This window comes from Gambusia affinis, linkage group LG05, assembly GCF_019740435.1.
Source record: "Gambusia affinis linkage group LG05, SWU_Gaff_1.0, whole genome shotgun sequence".
Lineage (NCBI taxonomy): Eukaryota > Metazoa > Chordata > Actinopteri > Cyprinodontiformes > Poeciliidae > Gambusia > Gambusia affinis.
In genome coordinates, this window is record NC_057872.1 from 24,804,653 (window position 1) to 24,827,873 (window position 23,221).

The 23,221-nt window shown below is 38.7% G+C and overlaps 1 protein-coding gene across 7 annotated transcripts; it reads right to left on the reverse strand.

The window, feature by feature from the left end:
• Nucleotides 1–399: 399 nt before the first annotated feature.
• Nucleotides 400–22,711, reverse strand: LOC122831650 (polycomb protein SCMH1). 7 transcript variants are annotated; one of them, XM_044118012.1, is made up of 17 exons: nt 22,590–22,711; nt 21,911–22,030; nt 20,871–20,936; nt 20,594–20,671; nt 20,352–20,422; nt 20,022–20,256; nt 16,446–16,534; nt 15,250–15,493; nt 9,571–9,815; nt 8,922–9,125; nt 8,189–8,315; nt 5,299–5,499; nt 4,885–5,055; nt 3,670–3,792; nt 2,685–2,804; nt 2,059–2,186; nt 400–1,911 (listed from the first exon to the last, which is right to left on the reverse strand). In XM_044118012.1, the coding sequence occupies exons 3-17, from the start codon at nt 20,893–20,895 to the stop codon at nt 1,792–1,794; spliced, it is 2,181 nt and encodes a 726-aa protein (XP_043973947.1). In that variant the 5' UTR covers nt 20,896–20,936; nt 21,911–22,030; nt 22,590–22,711; the 3' UTR covers nt 400–1,791. The 7 variants fall into 7 exon arrangements, with proteins under 7 accessions (XP_043973947.1, XP_043973946.1, XP_043973945.1 ...); XM_044118011.1 differs by having other exon boundaries at nt 15,250–15,496; XM_044118010.1 differs by having other exon boundaries at nt 20,352–20,425.
• Nucleotides 22,712–23,221: the final 510 nt, after the last annotated feature.

The following is a 23,221-nucleotide window of genomic DNA, read 5'->3' on the forward strand; positions in this document are numbered from 1 at the left end:
TTTTTAAAAAGCACCTTAGACTCCAATTATTTTCTCTATCTTGAAATGAGCCTGAGGGGAAGCTTCAAATAGCAGAGAATTAATGAAATAACTTAGGAACAATACAATCAAAACCCTGATAATGGAGACAACCGCATGAAGCAGTTACATGGTGTAAAAATATCCGAACATCAAGCTGAGACTACCAGATGGAGATGGCCACCCAAGGCAGAGCATGTCAGTGACAAAGCATGACTTACCATAGAAAACAAAAAACAGATCTGTACTGCCCTCTGTCGGTGGGCTATGTTGTTACACTAAATTAAACTAGTTAACTTGGATTAAAGAAAAAAAAAAAAACTTGTCTAAATTTATTTTATTTGTAATATTTGCAATAAGAAATCTTTATGAAACCACCAATCAATGCGAGCATATACTTTAATTTAAATAGCTGAACATTTTTGAGACAAACTTAACAGAGTTAACAGAGAGTATAAACAGACAACTACATACCATCTTGACATTGCAGCTCAAACAGAAAACAAATGGAATTCTAAATTTATTAACATGCTAAGTATGACGCGTCTCGTCCAATAGGAGCACTAACGAAGTATAAAAATTAGAAAAGTACAAATAACAGCATTGTAAACAACATGTAGAAAAGAGAATAAAACTGCAAATCTGGAATAAAAGTTAATCATTCTTTCATAAAATGATTTTTTCCCCTCTAACAAGATTAATCTTGTAAATGTAAAAGTTGTGCCTCAAACTGAGACTAATAGCAAAATTCCCAATTATTGGGATGATGTAGTGTTTTCTACTCTTGTTTTAAGGGTTTTTGCCAATAACCCAACAATTAATATTGAAAAATACATTATAGAAGTACAAAATATGAAAATGTACATTGTGGAAACAGGCTGAAAAACCCTTAACTTTAAAAAGAAAACAGCCACAGGAGATTTCAAGTTAAACTGAAATGATTAAACATTGAGTGAGTTTTCTTGACTATCAATACAGACAACTGCAAAATTGCGAACACCTTCCTTGCTTCCAAAGGTTTTAAAAGGGAAAGCAGAAAAAGTGAAATATACTTTATGATTTAATCATAACCAGTGAAGATAAAAATATCTAAAGCTGAAAAAACAAACAAAACAAACTGCAATAACTTCATAGAAACTGATGTAACCGTTCATCAATCCCATAAGGGTTATATGCTTTTTTGCAAACAATCTGAAACCCAGCCTTTTACACTGAGACCTTAAGTCACACATTAATTATAAGAGTTAAAATATAACTGAACAAAATAACTGAATAAATACAGATTATCTGGAAAGGTTGGCAGAAGAAAACTTATGTCTAAAGAGGAAAATTGCAGCACAAAATTTGAAACAAAACAACGTTGCAGAGATGTGTCCAAACTGTGGGCATTTGGCCATCATGCACGGCAACACGATGAAATAGGTTGAAAATTAAAAAATAGCATATAAGCAAAACCACATAATTCCAACTGTGGTTCCATAAACTACTGAATCAAGGGTTAGACTTTGATTTTCTTCGACTATATTGACAGAAATGGATATTTTTACCCAATGACTGTACATAATCGTGCTGCCTGAGCTGGATTGTGCTACACAAAAACATTCCCCATTAGATGAGGAAAAAGAAGAACATGAAGACCAGACATACGATGGTCAGATGAAAATTGCTACATCAGTATATATCCTTTATGAAGTGCATGGCATCCCGACACTAGAAAAGGAAGACGGGGTAAGACGGAAGCCCTGTTGGAGGCTGGGGCTGATTTCAGTCTCTTTAAGCTCGTTTAAGCTTGTCGATGTGGAAGGTTAGTTTGAGAGTGGGCCCAAGCTTCAGACCCATGTATTTCATCATTACGTCGCTGCGCAGCAACAGAAGGGCTTTACCATCAATCTCCTGCAACAAAGGGAGAAAACCACACAAACCACTTTAAGCACTACAGAAATGCATGATTAATACTCATTTCTATGGGAAGGATTAAAATAATTACAATGAAAAAAGGCTATCTGATCTCTCTGATAAAAGAGTAAAAAGAATGCATACGTGTTTTCTGAAGAGATCAGCGTGAGGAGCCAGAACTGGGTCAATATCTCGAATGTACTGCATGACTTCCTCGACAGTCCACAGATTAGGGTCCTGACCGCTGGGTCTGGGGCTGCCCCGAAAACTGCCTGAAAAAACAAAACAAAATTAAGACAAGGAAGGTTAGGTCTGAAATTTGTATTTTTAAAAATCCAACATTAATATTATTATTAATTTTTTCATTAAAAAACTGGTTTTATATGTATTATAATTCAATTAGAATGTCAATTCGGAAATCATTGAAAAGTATATTTATTTCAGTTACTTAATTTAAAAAAAGTGAAACTCGTGTCATTTAGATTTATTACAAAGGGTTATATCTGAAGCACTTATTTATTTTTACTTTGATGATTATGGCTTCTGGCACATAAAAAAATCATATTCTTCTTCTTAGAGTACTGAAAAATACATGATTTTTAGATTTTACAATAAGATTGTTTAAAGTGCATACAGATACATACAGATATCAGAAGTATTACAAAAACAAATGCAGGACATTGATTTGATTTCTGATCATTAGCACAAAAGTATGATATAAGACAATCTCTGAAAACTAGACAGGCAGAATGATTTCCAGATCGTTCCACCTGCAGAGCTGTTATGATGCAGCAGCTTGGAGGAAGATCTGAGGCCAGGCGTCAGACCCGGAGAGTTTGGGGAAAGTGGGATCTTTTTTAAGTGCTCCAATGCTGAAACATTATTCTCACCTGTGCAAATAAACAACAGTCAAAAGATTTTAACACAGTGATACCGCTCCAACTTTCAGGGGTTTAAGTGTGTGTTATGGCCTTAAGTAAAAGGAAAAGCCCTTATAAGGGGTTATTACCCCGTTATAGAAATCTCTTCAAGTATTCCATTAGCTTAATTCAAGTCTAAGGAAATGGAAAGATGATTAAATGATTAACCTTTTGCTCCAAAATTTAATACCACTCATTTAAAGATTTACTGGCCAGTCAAAGCAGTCATTTTTTAATTAAAATCTTTACATAAAATGTGCTGAACTGACAATTTAGAGCCATTTAATGTGAATAAACCTAATTTTCGGAGAAGCTCCATGCATCGTAAATGTACAAATTCTAACAAAAAAAAAGGCAGCAAAACGTAAAAAAAGAGATTGTAGGGAAATATGACCACTACTGAGTCTTAATTCATTTCTTTCTGTGTTTTGAGTACAGAAAGCTCTCAATTAACATTTTAAAATACAAAATAATCAATAACCAAGTTGATTTATTCAATTAAATATGCTTTAAGTTTCTACTATGTTAGGAAGCACAACCTTTGTAGAAGTAGGGATTTATTTATTTATCTTATGAAGCCTACAGAACAGAAAGAATTGACATCAACATAATTATGTCCTCATTTTTAAAAACGTTTATATCAGCCTTGAAAATTGATCACACACAACCAAGTAATACAACATTTTAATATTAAAACTCCAATTTCTTTCACAAAAAATGCACACTCTTATTAATATATAAGTGATAACACTGTTTCACATGGGCTGCCACACTAAATTAACAATTAGAAAGTCCCCTGCTAGACTAAACGACTATAATAATAAGCCTTGTGTACCGTCAGTGGAGTGCCTGGGGAGTTTAGCTAGTTTGGGAGTTAGAGGACCGTTGAAGTCCTGTTGGAAGCGCTTTGTGCCTTTGCCTGGACCCGCAGTGAGGGTGTCTCCAAAACCTCTCCTCTCTGAAATCAGCATATATGGAGCACAGATCAACAGCTGATTCAGAGTTGTAAAAAAGTTGCTATAATAATATAAATGAGCTGACCAGATGGCATAAAGCACGGGTAAAAAAACAAAAAACAGGCTCCTCATTTAGGGAAGAATGCAGGGAGGCAAGAACAACTTGGGCAAAGCCAGAGAAAAACACTTAAAGACACTCAGTGATCTAGTGGCTAATCATTTAGGGCAGATGTTTATACAGTGACCAAACTTTAATATATGAGTTATAAGTAATTAGAGCAGACTAAAACAAACAACATAAATGGGAAAAAATATAATTATTTTCAATGCATTACTGTCAGGACAATTGAAGCTTCCCGACTAAAGAAAATCCGAGATGCCGTTAAAATGAAATTGGGAAAATTGCAGCTGATGCAACCCACCTGGTGATGAGATGAACATAAGTAATGTGCATGTGGCAATATTCCACACGACAAACCAACATGAAGCAAAAAGCATTTAAATTATGACTGTTTTTAATCAGTCTATTAATGGAATGAGATTACCAAACTTATATTTTGTCAACCCGGAGATTCTGATCATTGTTTAGTGGCTCAACACAGATGAATATGTTTCAGACAGCAAATATAATGTTCTAACAACATTATAGCTGCTATAAAAACATGCTTGGTTATTTCTGAAAGTATTCTTGCAGCCATTTGCAGCGTAAAATGTTGCGCATCTCACTGCACATAAAATAATAAGCATTAATGTCTCCCTCCTCTCTGTTTTGATATTATCATTTGACAAATTCTGCTCCTAACATACTCTCTTAGTGGTTTCTATTAATCACCAGGACATAAAATTATTGGAAGACTTGGTCTCCTGCTTCAGAAACTAAGAGCGAGGCTTAAAAAATTGTTTTCTATTAAGAGCTAAAAGCTGTTGTCCTATCTGTCCGCATACTGACAGACTTTCAAGCCCTTATCTGAAAAATGTGCCCTGTGGTTTCAGTTTTGACATTTTTTTCTTATTAAAGTCTAGACACTAAATTAAAGCCTAAAGCGGTGTATGATGCAAATGAGCGGCCATGATGGGAGAACAGTGGATCTGACCTGCAGAGTACGAGTGGCTGTCGTAGTGAACACTTCCTCTGGCCACAGGCTGGCTGCCAAACAGAGCATCACAGTGAAGGTTGTGACAGAGTTTTTCCAAGAAACGGAGGACGTATGTGACACTGCTGACAGTGGGGAGGGTCAGAGTGTGCTGCTGCTGGTCAAAGAAGGCTGGAAAAACAAACAATATGGTAGGTGGTTGTGGCAAATCACTCATTTATTTTTGACATCTCAATTTAATATTTATATGCCAAACATTCCCTCATTCTCCCTCCATTTTTTTTAAACAGGTACTCAGCTTAAGCACTGCAATCTGCTTTGATGGAAGTACAACACTGGTTTAGAAATACAGGTCAGTTTAAAGCAAAGCCTGAGGTGAAAAAATAAATTCCTTTATCAATGTTCAGTCCACACCTGAAATGACCTCGCCCCCTTGTCCCGACTTGAGGCAGGAGAAGACTGTAGCCTGGTTGTGGGCAGAGTCCACGCAGGCCTGGACGCACTGCTGCAGCACCGAGGAGGCTCGGCCCGGGCCAAAGTGGTCCGGCAGCTGCTGGATGCGCCGCTGGTCCAGGTGAGGTCCCACCTTACCGTACTTATTTAGATAAACACAAACTGCAGGAAAGAAAAAGAATACAAAAAACTGGTTTTATTAACCAATAAATCTAAACTTTTTACAAGTGTGTAAAGGTCTTACTGTCGATAATCTATATCAAAACAAGTTTCTTTGTAACATGCAGTGCAGGGTTTCCCCCAGTATATTATAGGCCTGGCTTAGCCCACCACCAGGCTAAGCCCTTTTGTTTATGCTTTTAGAAAAATAACAATAAATAAAAAAAAAACACTATACATATATAAACCAGATTGCCAGTGTCTTTGTTGCTTTGAGCATTTCACTGGCAGAGTAGATTTATTCCTAAAAGATATGTTTATAGAAGATAGGTTTATAGTTTATGCATTTAAAGCTGGACCAATCACAACGCTGGCAATTCTGCTCGTTGCCTCGTGCCCTGCAACAGCTGGATGTCTTAAGTTTACCTCAGTGCGGATCCTGCGCACCTCCTTTCACTCAAACTGGACAAAGGCTGACCTGTATGAATATTTACATCAACCCCCTGTGAGGAATTATGTTTCTTATCAGAGTTTTTGATCAAAGTAGTAGTTTAAACCCCACCATGTTAGCTCTGGTTGCGCAGCTCTACATGAAGCGCAGGACTAACTTGTAGTGGCGCTTTCAGAGGAGCGCATTGAGCAAGTGGTGAGAATGATTTATATTTGTGGACAAAGAATTTTGTGCGGCTTTTCCATCTCGATACCCTGCCCTGCGCCCGGCTCAGTCTGCGCAGATAAAGTTTATGTATGTGGTCCCAGTAGGTTGGAGCGTTAGTGGTTAATGAACCAGCACTAACCTCATGCAAGTTCAGCCTGGTGAGGAGCTTTCGCACTTCCCTCGTAGCCACGCATCATGCTGGTTTTATATTATTTTAGGATTGTTTTTCCGGTAAAGAAGCATTAAATCATATAACACCCACATGTCCACTTAGTCAGACAGACTTAAAGTGCGCGGCTGTGCGGAGATCTGGGAAACTCATCCCATAAACTAGACCAACCAAACACTTTCTGTGTCCCCATGTTAAAAGCTTAACAGACACAAAATGGAAGAGCTACTAAAGCCACATTGGCAGCATTAAATTAAATCTCCTGTTTGCTGCGCATCTCTGCGCAATGCAGCGACTTTAACTCAAGGAGGGCCAGTCCAAGGCTGTCTGAGGCCTTGAGCAGAATTTGACTTAGGGGCCCCTCTTGCTGCTAAAAACATCAGCATCTCTAACAGCTTATGTTAGATTTAGTAGAATCTGGGAGAAGGAGAGTAGTTTAATTGGCCAACCTAAAAAGCAATAAGTTATAATTGCAGTTTACTAGTTTGTATTTGTGGGCAAACAGAGCTCAAACCCAAAGATTAAACTCGCAGCATCAGATTGTTGCTATGGTAACAAAACAATTTAACTATGAAAATTGTTCTTTGAACTTTTACAAAGTAAACTTGCCAGCTCCTTAAAATCTTACATATAAATGTAAACATTAAACAATTTTAAATCTTTTAATTTATTGAATCAAATTCAGCAGCATTGATCATCTCAATAAACAAATGTTTCATTTATGTATCTGTGGTCTGTGTTAAAATATTAGCATTTATGGGCCCCTGAAGCCCTGGGGGGCCAGATGGAGCTGCTGACTTAATTAGGATTAAACAAAAGTGCAAATAATTAATATTAATTTTAGTTGTGTTTTTTGATTTGTTGTTTTTAAGACTAGTTGTGGGTTTAAATATCATTTCACTGGAGAGGTCTTCCTGTAATTACCCAGTGATAATTGTAGATTTCCTGTCTACTTAACATCTTTTAATACAAAAACATGGTGGACCACCGGTGGAACGCCTTGGCGACCTGACCACCAGGCTTAGCAAGTTTTCTGGAGGAAAAATCATTCTTCTCTCCACTGTAGCTGCATGAGAAATCTTAATGTTCCCAAATAGTAGAATTTAGTGACAGAATCCTCTCCCTTTAGTTCTGGGAGAGAACTAAAGGGAGTGAATATGAGTGCTGCTTTATGTGCAGCACTCATATTAGTGCTGCACATAAAGCAGCACTAATATAAGTGTTGGCCGATATTAGACATTTTTAACGCATCAGAAACAGTTGGTCCTGTGGTATAAATTTTGTTTGGTCATGTAGCAGTGATTAGCAGTGTGGTTGGGTATTCCTTAATATCAGCTATAGATTGCAACACCAATATATTAATGTCAGATATCAATATTGCCCCAAATGTTCATATCAGTGCAACCCTTGTTTTAGTGTCTCTTTTTGGAGTTGTGCTACATTGCCGACTTAGTTGTACACATAAACATTTCCTGCATGTGTTCAGGTGTAAAACAACACTGTATTTGTTTGGTACACGTGTGAACAAAACAGCATATCCTGTACAGGAATGCAGTGGATATTTTTGGTAGATTAGATGTACTGTTACACCTCTAGTAAAACACAACCCTAAATATTTTACTAGTGTGTTATATAAACATGTGGGTGTTATATGTCAGCTCTTCTCCACCAACTTATTGCAAAACTTATCAACTAGTTCATTAAATTATGCTAGGGCAACACAAAGTAACTGATAGTGTGCATGTAAACAAAAGCAGAAAGATGTCACACTGACCTCATCTGAAATGCACTTAATATTCAAAAACAACAAAACTAAATGCTAACAATAATAAATTTTATCTGGATCCATGGCAATTTTTTTTTACCAGTCGGAGCCTGAAGTGCAGAGTTGGGAATAGTTGCATTGTCTTGGGGCACAGTACTGGTGTCCGGCTCTGGAGTGCTGCTGGTGGGAGACGTTGGGACTGGATTAGGTAGAACTCGTGGTTTTCTCTGTATGAACATACAAAAATTACAACGCTAAAAATTACAGAGGATTATTTAATGAAAAAATCAATTCAAATACCCACCCCACTAGTAAGAGATTTACTTCTCAAAGTAAATTTAAAAACTTGTAATTTTCATCCCAATTCACAAATATGCACTATTTTAAGCTGGTGCATCATGTAAAATCTGAATAAAATACATTGAAATTTGTAATTTTAATTTTTATGATATTTTAGCAAAATTATGTCATATTGGACCATAAACTACTGCTAACTTTTCCAATAGAAAATGTTCACGTATTAGTTCCCAACAAGATATAAATCAAAACAATCTAACGATTTAAATGAAGCCTTTGCTTTGATTAATAAAGTGATGGCAATATTCAACTTGCGGGGAAGTGGTTATAATAAATGTGAAAGCTGTGACAGATTCCTGACGCAACCAACATTTAAATATGTAAACGTATACTTTTTTGTTAAGTACATGATCATATGCTTTATACAATACTCTTAAAAAATGACTACCCTATTTTTTTTATAGCCATTTACCCTTAAAAAATCTATAATCTTAGATCCTAGTGATCTATTTACGATAATGTTTCTGGATAAATACCTTGCTGCCAGGCTTGGGCCCTCGTTTCTTTGGAATTTTGATTGGTTCTGGTTCTGCCTGGGCTTGGGCCTGGGACTGCTGCAGAGCGATCCTCTGAGCCCAACTAGCAAGCAGTCTGCCTCTGGTTCTCCCTGGTCCAGCTATTGGCCGTCCTGGACCGGTCAGAGAGTCCTCAAACCAGCCATCTCTCTTTCCCCATCCCAGCTGCAAATACAGTGGAAAGGTCAGAGCAACAACTTACTTACTAACATAAAAAAAGTAGCACAATAAAAACTGCAACTTCAGAGTTGCTTCAGAAAGATGACAAAATATGGACATGCTCGACTCATCTTAATGATCATTAAAACCCGACCAGAAGCCTTCACTTCAGAGGGTAGTCTGATTTTCACAGTCCAAAACTGGAAGGAAAGCCTTAAACGTTTAGTCATTAACGGAAAAATGTAACCCTTACCAAATGTTTAAAATAACCCAATCACCTTTCATTCTGTGATCTACATGCAATCAAGATGGAATAGGGGTTGAAGTCGACCCTTACAAATGTCCATGTGCTCCCAAGAGCGGCTAGCAACATGCTACAATAGCTCAATGTCTTTATGGTTCACTGCTCCAACATAGATGCAGAACCATGTACTGCCCGACTCTTGCCTACCTTGCTGCCTGGCTTAGGACCTCGTTTTTTGGGGATCTTGATGGGCCCTAAATCCTTTCCTGGCTGGATGTTCTGCGGTACCAACGTGGAAGGCTTTTGGCTCCAGGGTCCCGTGATTTTTGTTTTCCTGCGGCCGGGCTTTCGACCTCTCTGACCTGGAGGTCTGCCCACCGTCGGGGTGGGATTCATTGCTGGGGTTTCCAGACTACCTTCTGTCGGTGTCCCAAGGCTCTTTGGCAGCACAGCTGAACCGGCAGAGATTGATAAGCACACAATGTATAGTTTGAATAAAACTCCTATCACTGATATGTACACTCACTATGTCTGAGACTGTCTCAATCTGGTTGTCTCCTGCAACGGATGAATGCAAAACACAGTGATAGAAAAGTCCAAATTTCATCAATTTAACTTATATATGATGAAGATGAAAGCCCCACCATACAAAACAAAATGACACAGAGCTCTTTGTGTTTTCTGAATTAAGCAGAAGTCCAGGCGCCATTACAGACATGTACTTTGTCCCTAAAACTTTTCAGAGATATTCCAAGAGGACGTAATATTGGTTATAAGCTTAGAATTTCCCACAGGAATTTCTCCAGCACATCTGTGGATGAAAATGTAGGAACAAACCAGCTAAAGTCCGATGTACCTTTAAGTGTGTGTGTGTAGTTGGAATTCATAGCATCTTACACATTTTCTTCTGATCTGCACTTAGCTTTCTGCTCACTTGTCTGTATTTTGGACTGGGCTGTACTGGTAAAAATAGAAACCATAGTCTTTATCTAACCCTTCTTATTTTTTTACAAAGACAAAAAAAACATAGAAAATAAAATAAAACGGTCAGCATACTTTTCATGAAATTTCACATGTTCATTCTACATGAATGAAAAGTACCACTTCTCTATTTTTTTGGGGGGGTTTTGCAAAACAAAATGTTTTTCAAAACACCTGAACTTGTTCAGCAGTGTTACTCAGAGGTCAAACAAAAACTCAGATAGTTTCTCTTTCTTGGGGCTGCTTCAGGAATGACAAAGTACACTTCACACTGTAGATTTCTTGACATTGGGAAAGTAGAAAGGTGAGCGGAAAGAAAAAAGCAACACAAGAGCACACATTTTAACAATACCGGTAATCACCCCACTGTTGCCAACTTAGCAACCCTCTCACTATATTTAGCTAATTTTCAGATCCTTAGTTTAGTAGTTAATTTATTAGTCTAAATAAATTAACTATTAATTAGAGTAGTTAATTTAGAGTCAGGCACCACTGGCTCTAAACCAGTGGTGCCCAAAGAAGGTCCTTGAGGGCCGGCATCCGGACCGAGAGAGTTCTCTCTCTGTTTCAATGCACCTGGATCAAATGATGGCTCATTAGAAGGCCTAAGAACATTGACATGCTGAAAAGCTTGTTAGTACCACCAGGGAGAGAACAAAACCATGCAGGATGCTGGCCCTCGAGGACCGACATTGGGCAACCCTGCTTTTATTTACACTTGAGAGCATTCCTTGTGCAGTTAAAATAACTTTGTGTTGCTTCACAGGTATTGTTACAAGTTTTTCAATAAAAATAATATTGGAACATTGAAGGTGTATAGTGACCTTTTAACAGTTAACATTGTCAGTCATTTGTTTATTTTAAATCAGCATAGGCCAAAATCAGAGTCAGCAGGTCAGAGTTTTTAACGATTGGTGAAAACAGCAATTGGTGCACACCTATTATTATGTTGTATTATTTGGCAGGGCTAAACGTTAGCAAAACACACGATGTGCAATAAGGTTGGTAAATGTCATGATAACAATATGATTTGCAGCATAGAAATACTCAACAAAACAGTGCTCATGTCTTTCTGTTTTTTGTTGCGTTTCCAAACAGATTCTAGTTAATGAATAACAGCTTTACTGGCTACAACTATGAATACAACTTAACTGTAGTTTCTTAATAAATTTACATCCAGGCAATGTAAATGCTTGATTGTTCAATAAGAAGCAGGCATCAGCCAAATTATTCATGGCATACAGCCTGATACTGGTGCTAATTAAAAGACTAATATTTATTGCAGTTCAAACAATTGTTTGAAATATAGATTTTGGAACATGATTTGTTAGGTTTTCTGATTATACTTGCTGCTCACTAATGACATGCAGTACGACTTACAACTGTTTCCAGTCATCAGCTAAACATTGGGAATCTGAAATTAAAAATGAGAATATGTTGAACAAAAAAGGTTTGTAGCTGGGTTTAAGTTAGAGATGGATACAAGTAAAACCTGAAATGCACAATTGCCTTTTAAATCCTACGATTAAATCTTAATAGACAAAAAAATTCTGTCAGCTGTTACCTCCAAAACTCCTCTGTAAAAACACACGCTTCCTCTGACGATGGTAAAACTCACATCAACCTCTGAGAGAACAACCACACGGTCAAACATTAAAGAGAGCCAACAACATTAAAAGCTTAAAAGAAGCCAAGCAAGCGATGCACTTTGTCATCAGGAAAGTTCAGGAATGTGTGCTGTGCATGCAAAAAACAACCAGACAAAAAAGGAAGTTAAAGTGTAGTGAAGATTTCTGCTTTTAAATGCACCTGCAGGTCATAGCACACACACACTGCACAAACAAAAATGTATCTATCCACATTCATTAGCGCAGGTCTTGGCCCGTGGGGTTGTACTTAATAAACACTTTCACACAGCAGCAGCGGCGATCAATGCAACGGTCGTCTTCAGGTTGCTGATACGTCTCAGGAGGGACTAGCAGCCTGGCTGGGAGAAAATCACCTGATTGATCCCAGATTGATTCGACAAACTCTTGGTAACATATTTAAAAGTGTATAGAGCTTGAGATTACAATCAATTGCAGTTGTTTTAAATACAGTCGAATGAATGCATTACAACCGAGCTCCTGTCTTCCCCCTCCTTTGAGTTCATCGAGTTTACAATGACACCACTGCCGGCATCATATTACAGCCACATTACTTCCAATAAAGAGGATTTTAATTTCTCACCACTGCAGTTGTAATTTTATTAAATTAACTCACCCCACAGCTCAAACACAAAACCCCAAAGTTTGAGGCTGTCTGCGCTGATGTCCTCAGATTCACCCTCTCTTGATGTCCGATCCTCTTTTCCCTCGCCTCCTCTGCAATACTCCTCCTTCTGCTCCTTACTGGTCCACCCCTTTTCTTTTCTCCCCTCCCTCCATCTAGTAACAATGTAAACAATTCATCTTTTAAGGCATTTGCCTGTCTTTTCTCTCTGCTTCCTGCCACTCTGCTGAAGGAAACTCTTTCCAAGGTGTTTAATCAGACTCTGGATGCCAGAGCGTCAAAGGGAGAGGGGCCTGTGGAGGGGCACCCAGCCTCGTTTCAACCACGTCACAGTCCAGTCTGCCAGCTGGGTGGCCGCCAGACCTTCATAAAACACTAGCAGTCCACAGAAAAAGCCCAGCCTCCACATTTCCATTCTTTCTTTCCCTCCTTCACATGTGAGGGACTCTACAGATGAGAAGGGCTGACCTTGTGGCAGACAACCCTGATCTCACTACTTCCTATGAAGTTCCCGCACAATAAACGGCTTTGCTCTTGTTTCAATTACTAACTAAATCTCATGTATTGAGATAAAAAGAAAAAAATAAAAATAACATGGCTGCCACTTCTGAAATGTTACAGCTTTAAAAACCAAGATTTTCTTCTCATCAAACAATAAAAAGAATTGTTGAAGTTAGATGTCATAGGTGATGTAAACATGCTCCTTTAGATGAAAAGCAGACCCAAAAGAGTATAAACAGCAATGAGACGAAACCATCTAAAATTGTAAAGGCAGAATTCCAGTTAGGCAGACTCCTGGCTTAAAGCATGACAAACATATTTTAGAAAGCTCACCGACACAAAGCAAGTCAAAGAGAATTCAGGACATCTGAATCTTTTCACTGCTGTGTTCGGGCTTCCTGTTAATAGTTACAGACATTTTTAGACAAGAGCACATTTTTAAGGGGAACAAAGTTGATGTAGGAGGACGTGGTGAGCGAATGGGTTTGGCAGATTTGGAGCCCCATTAACACTGTTCTGTTTTTAGCTGCCATAGAGGCCATGCACATGCCTCAGATTGGCTTGTGGGAGAGGTTTAATGAGCAAAAAAGGAGAACTGCTAGAAAGATATTCAGAGATGCAATGATTATGCTTTTTCTGGCCAATACTGACTTTAGATTTTTGGTTCTGAAGATTATTGCTGATTATCAATTCTTATCTCAGGCCAAAAGACTGCCGGATCTCTGGAATTATTTTGCATTTCCCTCTTTTTAGATGTTTAAATGCATGGATGAAAAAGTATGATGTTAACATCTTACAAATTAAGAAGTACATAACAAGATATCAGCAGATATCCAAAAGATGCTTCTTTTTTTTCCCCACCAGGGGGTCTTTTTGTGGGCTCTAGTGTCCCTTATACAACAGTAGGCTGACAGGAAGGGGGGAAGGAGAGGGGGAAAGACATGCGGCAAATGTTGTCGGGTCCGGGAATCGAACCCACGACGGCCGCGTCGAGGACTGAGGGCCTCCAAGCGTGGGGCGCGCTACCCTCTACGCCGCCGGAGCACGCCCCAAAAAGATGCATTTTGTTCAGTCATATTTCTTTTCCAGTTTAAAGTGAGAATATTAACAACAACATTAAAATTATTTTTGTAAACAAGTGGAACACTTCAGTTGTTCCTCGTTCAGGCTCAATGGAAAGCCAGGTGTTTTGGTTTAGAACAGTTCCCAACATACTGGCCATGTCATGAAACTCTCACCAATGCGGATCTTTTTCCAATTAATTTTTGATATTACTGAAAATTTAAATAAATAATATAAAAAAGCAAGCCTTTTTTTATTAGTCTTTTGTCTAATAAAGACATTCTTAAATGTTTTTCCAGAGGTTCTGCAGAGTCAAATCCCTCCTCGTTTGAGTAAAAAGTAAAACTAAAAACAGCAACAAAAATAAATCAAAACCAAATCATCGCTGCTGCTACGACCAGTTCCTTGATAGTTATACACAGTATTTAAAATTGTCCTTAATAACCCGACCTGGAATATCACAAGACAACAGAGTCAGAAACTGTGTTGAGTGACTGAAACCGCAGCTTCATGCTGCACATTGGCCGACTTAAAGTATATGATAGGTGACGGCAATAAAAAAATTTTTAAAAAGCAGAAATATGAAGTATTTCTGTGCTAAGTTCAACTTTATTAAACTCCTTTTGTCCTTTATTGCTTGGTGCTTTAAGTTATGTAATTGGTTGTTCCTTTTCCACCACTGGAAGTAAGACACCACTCAACTGTGGCCCTTCAGGGCTAAACAAGAATAGAGGACGGATGGAGGTATGTGTCCACTCTATGAGCCTTCTTCTGGTTTCTGACCACAGTGTTTTTTTTCTCCCTTTGGTTCAGTGAGTGAAACAGCACCAATTTATCGGTACCAGTAGAAATAAATTGGAGTTAAGCAAGAAGCAGCAGCACTACTTTAGCACCGGAAGCAGTTTGGTGGAAAGAAATCCCACATTCTGGTCCAACTCTAACACTTTAAGACATAACAGTCCACAATAGCTTCAATATTAGTGAAAAGACTATTATCTATCTTAATGTTCCTACTAGTTGTACAAATAAAAAACAAAATTATGCAAACTACGCAACAGCTGGGGTCCAAACCTTTGGTGCCAGGCGGTTGAAGGTTGTCTCCAGTGAGGGCACACCAGCCAACTGGGAATATGTCCCGCGAGTCATAGCGACAGTAGTAATCAAAGGCTCCACGCCATCCGTCAAAGGTGACCAGCACCTCAACTCCACGCAATGCGCCGACTGTCGCCGGGCAGATAAAGTGTGGATTTTTCCGATCGACTGCCTCCAGCTTCATTCCCACCTGGAAAGAGTTTTGCTCTGGAGCGGGAGGCTCCTGCTGGGGAAGATAGAGAAACAAAGGGAGTCAGATATTGATTATTGGGTGCAAAGAATATATCTCCTGTGATAGAGCTGCAGAAACTTGTGCTCCGTTCTTTTGTGAAAGATTTGACCTTCTTCTGCCGATTTTAGCAAATTCTGTTTAAGAGCTTAAGCAGCAACGAGAATTTTTCTACAAATGTATAAAAATATTTAAAATATTTTAGTCCTTTTTCTGTAATTATTGTATTTGAGGCAGAGGAAACATGATGATGTGTGAGAGCAGTCGCTATAAATAGGGTTTTACTGATATCTGAAATAGAGGAAATTATAGTTGATATATTTACAGTCATTAACATCTTGTATTAGCAATTTTAGCGTAACTCACATTATTAGAACTGCAGACACTGTGTGCATTTTTATAGAATATAGAGCCTAACTCCAGTCCTCGAGGGCCAGTGTCCTGCAACTTTTAGATGTGCCTCTGCTGTACCACACCTGAATAGAATAGTTAGGTCATTAGCAAGGCTCTATAGAGCTTATCTACACAAGGAGGAGGTAATTAAGCCATTTCATTCCAGTGTTTTGTACCTGGAATGTACAAAACACTGGAATGTACATCTAAAAACTGCAGGACACCAGCCCCTGAGGACTGGAGTTTGACACCCCTGACCTTACTGGTGTGTTGCAATAAATAAAGCCTTCTCCTTAATGGCATCTTCCACCTATATGGTTCCTCTAAATTCACTGTAAACACATTCCAGTCAGCAGTTTATTTTCCAGGGCTGCCCCAATCTAAACTTCTGCAGGACTTGCAAAAGTATGACTTTCTATCAATAAGAGAAACTTGTTGATCGTTTCTATCAATAAAAGAGCAGCCAAATAATAACTAAACATGTTTATTTTACCCTCCACACATACTCAAGTATGTTTTTCTGAACAAGTTTTTTTTTACTTTGTGCAGGTACCTTGTGAAAAATGCGAGACGGAGCCATTTCAGCCCCATTTAATGTCTTCAGCAGAAACATGGGCCAGGAAGACGCATTGAGACGGAAACCTGAAAGAGATAGTCATGTGATTTAGGACTGAATTATTAAATCTGTATTACAAACAACAGGGAGGCAGAAATAATAACTCAACAGGAAACAATTGTTTTAACTTTAATCAGCCCAGAAATATGTAAATTATTCTCCTGTTTGTGAAATGGTAAATATCCTGACAAAAAAAATTGGACTCAAAACTGTCAGACTTCATCTTTTCTTCTCATAGATAAAAGGAAAAATGTTTAACTACCTTTCAAAAGTACAAAAAAACCACACTAAAGATCATGTTTTTTTCTGAATTAATACAGACATAAATGAGGCATTCTAAAATGCCACATAGAAATATTGACATGCAGAAACATAATGCAGCTACTACGGAAGAGAATTAGGGCCACCAAAAAAAAAGAAAAAAAAAGAATTTTGACTTTATTCTCAGAATTCTGAGATTAAAGTTAGAACGCCAGAATTCTGACCTTAATCTCAGAATTCTGACTTTAATCTCAGAATTCTGACTTTAATCTCAGAATTCTGACTTTAATCTCAGAATTCTGACTTTAATCTCAGAATTCTGACTTTAAAGGGTGCACGCGCCTTATAAGGATTCTTTCTGCTGAATGTTGGCGCGCAAGACGCAACTGAGAGCATCCGGATTAGGATTTTCAAAATAAAAGCTCCTCCAGACTCAATACATAGAACGGACATATTTAATTTTTTCTTGCACGGCCCGGTACCAATTGGTCCACGGACCGGTACCGGTGGTTGGGGACCACTGCCATATATGATAAACTCAGGTGAACTCTTTTCAATATCTGTGCTTGAGAAAGTAAATTTTGCTCATTAAAGTGCTGAGTCACTGAATGTGGAGCAGCAACCCTGCAGTTCAGCTCCGCTCCACTGATCCAATACAGCCTCGTTTCCCCCCATAAAAAAACTAAACAAAAACAAAGCCTGACGCTTGATATTCAGCGGAAAAAAATACCGCTTCCAACACTGCCCTCTTGTGGACCAAGTCCAGAACAGCATGAACCCTCGTGGTTTCACAAACACAACACACGCATGCCTCAGCAAAGCAGGGGTGCAGCGTGATTTTTTTAATGTTTTACCTTTTAAAAGCCCTTCACTCTGCTGCTGACTGTCTGATTCCTGCCAAGGAGACGTTGGTTTGACCGATTCCTCAACTTTAATTCCCTCATTTCATACTTGGCAACATGGGGAATTTTTCTGCCTTTTTTTCTTTCCAATTGATTCTGTTGCTTATACAAACATCCCCACACACATAATGAGTACACACACACCCACACCCTTTTCAGCAAGATACAGTAGCTTGTTTTAAGTACATAATTCCTTAACATCAATAAAAAGTTGTAATTTTACTGGCAGATTATTTCACTTTTAATATGGGAAAATATCTTGTTGTACATTAAATAATCTGCCAGTGGAACTAAGACTTTTTCATCAATATTAAGGAATTAGTTACTTAAAGTAAGGTTCTCTATCTTGTTAGTTTTGTCTTATATTTCAAGTGTACTAAGATATTTGCTCTAGAAAGAAGAAACACTAGACAATATTTACTTTTTTCAGGATAGATAGATAGATGTTGTGAGCCATCTGCCACTAAATTTTACAAGTTTGACAATAAAATTGCACATTATTGTTTGGTGTTTCTTAAAGTCTTTTGGGGGCCATTTACAGCGACCAACTGACCTGACCGACATGTTTTAGGGAATGTGGGGGGAAACCGGAGCACCTGGGGAAAAGCCACGCAAACACGGGGAGAACATGCAAACTCCACCATGCTGCCCACCTTTTTTCTAATTGGGTTGGGAAGGGATCTATTTTATAGTTTGTGAATGGGGAAAAACTTTTTAAATTTGGTCTTGACGGAGCGTGGCATGGCGCCCCATTCACAGAGGCTACGACCTTCACGCGTTCGATTCCTCGGTTCCTCTCTTGCACATCTGTCTCCTTCTCTAAATATCAAAGTCAAGAACATTAGACATGTTCTTGATCGTTTTTACTCTTCTGTTTCTTTTTTGGCTTCTTCAATCGCAGCATGTTTCATACTTTTTTCCAAAATGAAGTTTTAGATTTTTCCTTTTTACCGTCCTTCATGGTTTTAGTGTCTGGATAGTCCAAATCCTCCAGGACGGTTTCTCCAGCGATCGCAGTCTCTTCTGTGGATTCCGGATCCGTAGAACAACCTGGTAAGGTTTGTCCAGGGAGTTCCTCCTCTGAAGAAACCTCTTGACTTGAGACTTTAATTAGGTCGACTTGGCTCTTTGAGTCTCCCTCCTGCTCTTGGAAAACTGCAACACGTTATTGTTGGAAATCTTCTTCCTCATCTCTCAGAGTGTCGGCCAGCAGTAAATCCTGTCTTGCTTTTTTCAGATATTTTTTCACACAGCTGATCTCCTCCTGGTATTTTTCTGCCTGTTGTTTTATTGCTGTGACTTCGGTTTCATACAGACAGTTTAGCTCCAGGTACAAACCGTTGACCTTCTCCAGCTCAGCCTGGGCACTTCTTTCCTTGCCTTGCAGCAATTGAATCTCTTTTCTTGTTTTGTCTTGGAGGATGTCGTTCTCAACTCTCGTGTTTTCAAGAAGCACTTTGTCCTCCTCTGATTTTTCCATAACTTTTTTTCTCCTGGATTATTTGCAAATTAAGTTTTTCGATTTGGTGTTGCAGCTCTGAATGTTGGATGGATAATCTTCTCTTGCTTTTCTCTTGAAAGAGCAGCTTCCTCCTGCTGCATCTTCTGCTGGTATGTTTCAACCTGCTGCTGTAAATCCATCATTTCTCTTTCATACCTACTTTGTAACTCCTCATATGAAACATGAACCTGATCCAGTTCATGGAGCATCTGCTTCTCCCTCTTTTGCAGGATTGTGATATCTCTTGATGTTTTTTGGGAGAGCTCCTCCTTTTCAGCTCTCAGCTTGTTGATGAGCTGCAGATTCTCATTTGCTGTTTCTAAGTTGGCGTCTTTCTCATGTCTCACCTCCTGCTGGTATCTTTCCATATCTCGTTTCAAACCAGAAACATCGCTTTCTTTTTTGCATTTGAGTTCATTCTATGAACGTTTGATCTGAAATAATTCTTCCTCCAAAAGTTTCTTACTGTCTTGCAGGAATAGAATCTCTTTTCTTGTTTTTTCCTGGAGGACAGCATTCTCAGCTCTCATGGTTTCAAGAAATGCTGCGTCCTCCTCTGATTTCTTCACACGAGTTTTTCTCTCCTGACTTATCTGAAAATGAAGTTTTTCAACTCGTACTTGCAGCGCAGAATAGTTTATTTTGTGGCTAAGATTCTCTTTCTTTTCTCTTGAAAGAGCGATTTCCTCCTGCTGCATCTCCTCCTGATATCTTTCCACGTCTCCTTTCAGTTCAGAAACATCACCTTCATACCACCATATTGGTGGTTGGGGACCACTGCTCTAGAGGACAAACTACAGAAAGCATTGCTAAGACAAAGTAAGAAGCCTGTGCATATTTTCCTCTCACCTAGTGGCGGCTGGAGCATGCCGCCGCTTTTTTCACAGCTGCCAATCGGTTGGATCTCCGAGGAATCCACAAGGCGCCAAAAGTCGTTCTTATTGTCCGACCCATCGAGGCGCAGTCGTAGTCGTGAGCCCGTCAGACCGACCACTGTGGCGATGCAGGTGGACGTGGTGTTCCTGGGGTCCTGGGCCTCCAACTTCATCCCCACCTTGAACTCGTTAAGTGGAGGAGTCAGACTCTGTGTGGTGATGACAGATGAGCCAGGTAAAAAGCGTCACAACTCTACAGTGGCAAAAAGAGAAATTTGAGCTAAAATTGAAAAGCTGTGATCACCTGTTTGAAACATGAAGAAGGAGCGGCAGTGGCCCCGGTTTCTTTCAAGTATTTCTCCCAGCTGAAGTGCCCTGCTGCAGAAAAGGTTGCAAGTATGAGGGTAAATGTACTGCATGTCAGACCAAAAACATAACAGGCTTGGGGTTTCTATGATCAATATAAAAACTGCAGCTATAATTATAAAATTACATAAATAACAGAACATCATTTTTAAAGCAGTGACTTGTCCAGGTTATTGGTACCTTGGTACTGTGAGGGCACCCGGGAGGGCCGTCCACTCCGAGCATGCTTGATAATTCGGGCATCTTTCCATTCTAGAGCTGCAAAGCAAGAGTTGCAAAACAACCTCTTTTTTAGTACCTCATTTGTGTCTTGGAATAACTGTCAAATATCCCTGCTCAACGTATCATCTGGGGATGGTTTTAACATCCTAATTCTATGCTTAAAGAGTAGCATAAAAGTGAACTATCAGGAATGAGAAGAAAGATTTACTGCTGCGTATGGTTTCCAGACTCCTACCTTTTTGTGGCACAGGTTTCCTCATGCTCCAAAAATTTAGACCAGCTAACACACCAGTGTTCTCCTCTGGAAAGAAAAAATAATCCCATATAAACAAAAAATTCATAATAATACTATACATTTAGGAAATCTGTGTTTCTAAAAGACGATTAAGACAGTGGTGACAGTTATGCCATTAAAAACCAGGAAATAAGCATTACAGTGTGAATATAATTTTTTATCTTAAAGCTCAATAACTTGATGGTGCCTTTGTTTTACTGACAGGATGCTCTTAGCTACTTTAACCCAGCATGATACTGACTAATAAACACTTCTGAGTTTAATAAAAATACAGACAGTTGGGCATGTTTTGTTATATAAAAGGGGATAATTCTATTTTTTTTTTCCCCAAAGAGATTCAAAACTACAGAGGAGGTTGCTCTTTCATTAGACATCATCCTCATTAAAAATGAAATGCATCAAAATCAGAAGCAGCTGATCAAACAGTAAAGAGAACCAGAAGTTGGTATTGGCCAGCAAATCCAGATTGGTGCATCTCTACTCCTAACTGTAACGACAGTGGTTTAAAATTCTGATTATTTAACAGGTTCTTAAAGTATGTAAGGGAGACAAGAATATAATTACAATTGCCAAAGATGAAAGGTTAACAAAACTTAAAATCAGTCAGCAACATGTTTTGAATCCAGTCAACGCCCTGCCCGTCATCATCTGAGCAGGTCAAGGTTAAACAAATATGGACAAGCTCATCAAGAAGCTCACCATCCTACTGTAAAGTTATGGTAATAGTATAACAAACATACCCATCAAAATATAATAACAGCAATCTATTCAGAAGCTGCAGCATTACTATAAGTTAAAAACAAAATAAGAGAAACAAAGCAAAACCAGTTAACAATCTAGCAAATCTTTGATTGTTTCCAGTAAAAACATAATCGCTGTATGAATGCTTTCATTAATTATCATTAATTAAGCCTGGATAATATGCTTTGACAAAGGATTCAGTTTCCGTTAAATTGTGCAGGTCTTATAAACAAGCTTACCTTAAAACTTCATAACCGTTGGACAGCCTCTCTCTTCCCCTTTCAATAGAAATGCGCCTTTTTCCTCCGCCAAGGGGGTTGGCGTCTGAATTAAAGCGACCCCGCTCCTTGTTTTCAAAGCTGGAGAAGCGACAGGAAGACTGGCGTTACACACTCGTCCCCCCTGATGCTAACACAAGGGTCCTGCTGATTTACCCGTCTGGCTTCTATATCTGACGAACTGTACGCTGTTGTAAACGGACACACTGTCTCAGTTTATATTCCCATAAATAAATCCAGATCCGTCCCCAACACAAAGCCAAACACATGGAAACCCCCTCCTTCGTTTTCGCCTGGGTTATTTTTTCCTAATATTTTCATTTAGCAGCAAAAACATGCGAAGTACTCTGCATTGCAGGTAGCGTAATATTGAAATTAAAACAAGCAATGAATGAAAAACAACATGCATGCAGTTAGTGGACACGCAACATCCTACAGGATACGCTAAACACATGCAACCAGACATGCCCACTGCACTGGAAGCTAGCCTCGCATGCTAGCTCCTTGACCCGATGGCAAATATTAGCATTAGCAAAACCGGAGCCCAGCGGGACCGCTGAGTTCATCCAACAGTACTCCGGAGTCGACCCTGAGCGGATCCTGAAGCAAGGCGCCCATCGGTTGGTCCGGGGAAGTTTACCTTGCTTTGTAAGGTAGAAATGTATTTCAAACGTAGATTTACCGCTTGTCCGCCATTTTTTTTTCAACAAGATGAGGAGGGGGTGTTTTGCCAGCATTTCTACTTGGACGGGCAGGCAGGCGGACGGTGAGACTGCAGCAACAAAACTGTAGAACAACGCCCACTAACGGCCATACAATACAATACAGATCGATCGATCTATCTATCTATCTATCTATCTATCTATCTATCTATCTATCTATCTATCTATCTATCTATCTATCTATCTATCTATCTATCTATCTATCTATCTATCTATCTATCTATCTATCTATCTATCTATCTATCTATCTATCTATCTATCTATCTATCTATCTATCTATCTATGAACGGAATTAATGGTGATTAACAAGCATCAACTCTGATACAAGTATACACAAGTATGAGCTTACTATTTATATTTAGGAATATGTGACAATTAAAAGGCTACACAAATATTTGATTATTTATGGAGAATTTTGCTCAAAGTCAGTTCTACTGGAAAAACTCTAGTTTAAACGATGCTCTTGTTTTATGTGTTAAAATATGTCTGCATAATACCAACAAAAACATGATTATCATTAAGTTAAGTTTGATTTAGTATTCTTTATACA